The sequence below is a fragment of the Schistocerca cancellata genome, chromosome 9 (genome assembly GCF_023864275.1).
Source record: "Schistocerca cancellata isolate TAMUIC-IGC-003103 chromosome 9, iqSchCanc2.1, whole genome shotgun sequence".
NCBI lineage: Eukaryota > Metazoa > Arthropoda > Insecta > Orthoptera > Acrididae > Schistocerca > Schistocerca cancellata.
Genome location: NC_064634.1, coordinates 135,773,438 through 135,779,437, shown reverse-complemented (window position 1 = coordinate 135,779,437; position 6,000 = coordinate 135,773,438). Strand labels below are relative to the sequence as shown.

General features: G+C 37.5%; 1 protein-coding gene across 1 annotated transcript in view; it reads right to left on the bottom strand.

The window, feature by feature from the left end:
• Positions 1-5,034: 5,034 nt before the first annotated feature.
• LOC126100354 (lachesin-like) overlaps positions 5,035-6,000 on the bottom strand; it is a 133,320-nt gene continuing 132,354 nt past the window's right edge. The window contains exon 6 of the mRNA XM_049910965.1: positions 5,035-5,270. Within this exon, the coding sequence (XP_049766922.1) occupies positions 5,185-5,270 (86 nt within the window). The 3' untranslated portion in view covers positions 5,035-5,184. The remainder of the gene's footprint in view (positions 5,271-6,000) is intronic.

The following is a 6,000-nucleotide window of genomic DNA, read 5'->3' as shown; positions in this document are numbered from 1 at the left end:
AGCTTGATCAGTTGATAATCCATTCCAAAATCCAAACCGATTGTGAATGAGAATATTTTTCTGTACTAAGTGTTTATAAAATCTATTGTACATAACCCTTTCAAACACTTTTGAAAATATTGTCAATAATGACATGGGACAGAAGTTTTCCATTAATGATTTGTCTCCTTTCTTGTGTAATGGTTTGAAAATAGCATATTTAAGCCTATCTGGAAAAGTACCACTGTGGAGGGATTTATTACATAAGTAACTCAGTATGTCACAAAGTTCTGAGGAGCAACATATAATCATAACCACTGGAACATTAAAATTTTTAAAAGAGCTAATAATATTAGAAATCTCTTTTGGTGAGGTAGGATATAGCTGAATTTTGTCAAACTTCTGTGGAAGTACATTTTTTTAATATTTTAAGCTGTCTTCTGAGGAACTATGCAAACCTAAGTTGTCTGCTACTGAAAGGAAAAGTTGTTGAAAGTGTCTGAAATTTTGGAGGTATCTGTAATCAACTCATTATTTACATTTAACATAAATTCCTCACCAGCCCTTGAGACACGGAGTCAGAGGGGGAGAACCAAAATCCACAAAGCCTGAGAATTCACCACCATTGCTGCTGCACCCGTGTCCACCTGCAGTCTCAATGATTTGTTAAACATATGGGCTTCAGTGTATAACTTGCTCTGAGGCACCATAACTACTGACACACTGTTGACATCCATGTTCATTTTGTCCTCGCTTAGGTTTGGAAAGGAGTTGCATACAGAAGCAATGTGTCCTTTCTCATGTTACCTGTGACAAGTTGCCCACTGCTTGGTACATGCGGTCCATTCACATTGAATGAAGCAGTATGCACATGAAGGCAGCAAAGCACAAGCTGCTACTGTTGTGATGCATACTGTTATTGTCACAAACACCAATTATCTATATGATGCCAAGATAATGTAAAATCAATTTATTAAATATTACCTGCAAATACGTTCCCTTGACCTGTCCAATATCATATGTACAACCTTAGAATTCTATGATTTATTTTAACTGTTTTGTTTAAGATAGATAATTTCCTTGCTACAAAATAATGTAAAAATCAATTTGTAAAAATTACTTGTAAATAGCTCTCTTGACCTATCCAATATCATATGTACAGCTGTACAATACTATGACTGCCTGTATCAATAAAAATAAAATACAATACAATACAATGTGTGCTGGACTGCTGCAATATCATCTGTGCTCCCTTGAAAACTGACTGAAGACTGGGAGGGGTGAGCAGAACTGTTTTCTGAAACTTCAAACCAGTCTTCTATCTATCTGCAGCCCATGAAATGTCAGATGACTGAGCTATGTTCACTACTTCCAAGGCATAGGATTTTCACAGTGTAGAGCTCACTCTCAAACTTCCATATCAGTAGAAAAACTTATAATTGATCTCACAATCCATTTGATCGGGCATGGGATTCCTTATGAACGATGGCGGCTATGTCCATGTAGTTCTGCTGCCCAGGCCCTGTATGACTGTTTTGGGCATTTTTGGCAGTGGTAAAACTCCACATGAGCAGAAATGATATGAATATTTTTACAATGACAGGTAGAAAGTAACTCACATATCTGATCGAAAGAAAGACTTTAAGGTTCTTGTAAGGGAGCGAGCTGACACAACAACTGATACCCACGAGTCCGTGAAGAAAAAAGGGCCTTGCACTGGTTTACTTCTGTTACCCTAAACGCCTGAAAATATTGCCACAGACGTTTTTCGTAAGCATCCCAGACTTCTGCTGCATCGTAATAATTAGGGAAGGTGACAGATAAGTCGTCGGCAGAACCACAGGCTGTGCCAATATAGTGATTAAACTGGAAATAGCAACTGTCATTGCTCAAAGAAGACATGTAAGCACTGCTGCCATGGACTTTACACTCAAAGAACTAATGATTGACATGAAATATGTGGAGTCGAATGCCGTACTCATCACCAAACAGTATTCAAACTCCAGAACATTGTAATTTATTGAATTAACAATACACACACATTGAAGACAACATGCAGTACAACAGGCAATACACAAATGTCTGGCAGAGCCTTGTGCACTGGCCTATGTATGCATTAGTTCCAACAGAAGGCGCAGCCAACAAGTGAAACATACAACTGCTATCTTATTAGCAGGCTGGGTGGCCTCTAGTGGTCCAATCAAGCACAAACTTTATGTGTGGACCATGAATTGAGAAACACACAGAACTGACTGTTACAGAAATAGCCAATCAGGCACACAAGACATAAAACTGTTATTACAATAAGCTACACACAGAATGTTATTAATTTTTATATAACTAAATGAAGAAATAGATACATTACATTTTATAAAACGGCAGCTATAAAAACCATTTCATCGGTGTATGATAAAAATATATACAAAGAGGCAACCAATGATAATTGGCTGTGAGAACATACATTGTCGTCGGTATGAATCTGCAGGAACGTCATAGATTGTATGCTAGCAAAGACAGAACTTGGGTGATGCTGATGGTTCCTATGGAGATGGCTTGGAAGTACTGATATGCAATATCCAGCAGAAGTTGATTTCAGAATTGCAACAGCAACTGCATGTCGAAATGCATGTCAGATACTGGAGTCTGCTTGAGGTCACAGTGTCAACAAAAATAAAGCTTGAGTGATGCTAACGGTTACCAATAGGGTGGCAAGGAAGCATCAATATGCACATTTCAATGGAAATTGATGTCAAAGCTGTGACAGTGACTAGCTGTTATGGGATAATGTCATGCAAGTAAGAAACTGTAGAACACATGTCAGATACCACAGATAAATGAGACAAAATGACCAATAAGATAACACAGAAAATAACATACATATTATCAGGTGTATGGCAATGAAAGTTACATCAAGGCAATCTGTGTTATTGTGAAATATAGTCTGGCTTGTTAAGATGGACCAGTGCATTGTACTTGTGACTACTGATTGCACACGATGTGAGCTGTATTGATTGATAGCTGACTCTCAGTAGGTAGAGCATTTGCCCATGAAAGGTAAAGGTAAATGTTCATATACAGGTCTGGCACACAGGTCTACCATGAAGTATTATACAAGAAAAGTAAAAAATAACTAAATACATATTTTTAAATTTATTAAAATGGGCAGTTGTTCATTGACAATTTCAAGAAAAATGGAGTGCTTCACTTTGCTAGTTACAGAAAGTGAGCTGCAGGTGAGGAAGGTTGTTGCACAGAGTTTTTGGAAAGGATTTGGTATGAAAAAGTTGGGAGGAGGACTCAGAATCAAGTGTTTGGAAAGAAAGGTAGGAAAGAGGATGGAGTTAAGGTTTCATTGGGGTAGAATGTCAAGTGTTTATAGTTGAAAGGTTGAGGGATGTGTTTGTAGCAAGTCAGGTTTAATAATCAGGGATAAAATAATAGTGTAGTTGATGTCAAGTCTGCAGACAGTTTAGTAAATCTGAATGTGTTCAGTGTGTAAGTGGAGAGACGCATAATTAATAAGTTTATACAGGATCCTGGAGGCATATGGTGACAGATTTGGAAGGCAAGACAGATTACATGGAATTCAATAATTTGGAGGGAAGGAAAAAATTCTGGTACAGCAGAAATTCATGTGATAAGAAGATTGGTCAGATTAAGGCTTTATAGACACAGAGTGTGTTGGGAGGATGCAATCCCCATGTTCAGGCAGAGGTGTCACCTCACTTATGGATATAAAGTAATAAAACTGAGCGTTATTACTAGAGGAGGCTGTAAAAACATTTGAGAGGATGTGAAATGGAAGATTTAATTAGGTTGTCAGGAAATAGATGATTATTACTCAGACTGTTCTGATAAGCAGGTCATATCTACTGACTGACCCTTGGTATTAGACATTCATCCTTTTTATTTATAAGGCTTCTTATGTTGTGTTGATGGAATGTGCTAAATGAGTCTTCTTTCAGAGCTATGGAGTGATTTCATGCTGCTTTATCTTATTTTGCTAGTAGCTGCATCATCTATACCTATCACTACTCTCATTTCTGACACTGGAATGAATTTGTCTTCGAAAAAGATCTACATAGATTACTGGAAATCAAGAAGTAGATTCAATACTGCTTTAATCAGACTAGACATTGGCAACTAGATGTGTCAGTTGTCTTAAGATAAGCATTCAGATGCCGACTGTGTCACTTTTAATGCAAGAAGGTGAGAGGAAATGGGCTAGTCACACCCAAGTGTGAATGTTGATCTGTCCTCAATTATTCCTTAAGCTCTTCACAGCACATTTCACAGAACGTATCATTCAGGGATTGCTGTCTCACCCTCAGAATGGTATGATCTTTGCACTGATGTGACGAGAATTCTATGTATTTTATTGAAATCACTCTGAACTGCATAGCTGAGGTTGCTGCCAAACTGTTTCCTACATTCTTAATGACAAATACAAAATTATCTTTACCAAGCTCGTCTTCAGAGAGCCTAAAGCATAACTAAAATTGCTGAGACAAGCACTTGGTTCAGTTCTGACATTGCCTTCTCTGACTATCAACCAGGATTGCAACTTTATTTCTTTCTGTAATACTTATACTTTGCATTTTGGTGGGTTGACTGCACGCTTTTGTCCACAGTCACAAGCATCTACAAGTGCCAATAAAGAAGCTACTACATTTTAAATGTCTCTGAGTCACTGAATTGGGAACTTTGACTTTAACCCAAATATCTGATCTGATCTAACATTATTGCCAGAAACTGTAATGCACTATGGATTTAATTCTTCTTAGGTAATTGTAAATTCAGCATGAAGTTTCACATTACATGCTCATTTTCTATGACTCTGTAGTGATCATATATGGAAATTGTGCTAAGATTCCTCATGTTTATGTCCACTTGTAATGAATCTGTGAGTGTTTCCATTCACTTTAATGTTTGCAGTACAAATTTTTCCTAAATTATTCAAGTAAACATAAATGTATATATATGTGTCTGCTGTCACTTACTAAGTAGAAATTTTATGAAATTTTCTTTGCTATATTAATACTGACACCACTCATCTTCTATTTTTATTGATTTTTATTTGCAGATTTATAATGTTAGATATAATAACAGCAATACAAAAGATGACACTGTGCACTGAATGCTTCAGATGGGTGTTTGTAAAGCTGTTAACTGAGTTCTCGTACAGCTGTTAATCTCTGGTTGCAACTACTGTACTTTACTGCTTGCTGCTCCTGTTATATTCAGCACTGGCCTCACATTGCAGGCTGGAGGACAAACAGGATCCTGTGTTTCTAAAAATAAATATTCCTTGGTTAAACATCAAATTTGCTCTGTTTATTCAACACATAATGTGATCTGTTTGAGATTTCAGAAAAGTATAACATTATATTTGTTAAGTTGATGTATCTATATCTGTTCAACTTACAGTAATGTATGTATGGGAGTTAACAATTGCCCCAGGGGGCAAGCCAAAAGTGTGTATTTTGCAGCGTAAGTGCCAGATGTCAGAAACACATTGTACACACAGAAATGGTCAAGTTATACATATTCCCTCAATTACAGCAAAATGGGATACTGGACGCCATTATCTATCAAAAGGATGGCACTCCACCACACTGGGCTCTCACAGTGTGGGAACAATTACACCAGAAATTCAATGGTCTCTGGTGCAGTTGTGGTGGACCTGCTCCATGACCTCCTAATAGCCCTGATGTAATGCCCAGAGTTCTTTGTGTCAGGCTACATCAAGTCAACAGTGTTCGCACAAAGACCACAAAATCTGGTCGACCTATGAATGCAGACTATAGTGGCCTTCCAGAAATCACTCCAGAAATGCTGTGCACCAAGTGGTGCAACATGGACCCAATGTATGATATATGTGCCACATTCACAATGGTGGACATGTTGAGTGTTAATATGCTGTGACATAAACCTCAGGCACAACCTCCAAACTCTCCTGCACCAATAACAAGCAATAAATTTGCATAGTTTCTTGCAAAGAGTGTTTTGCTTTTCTGACAT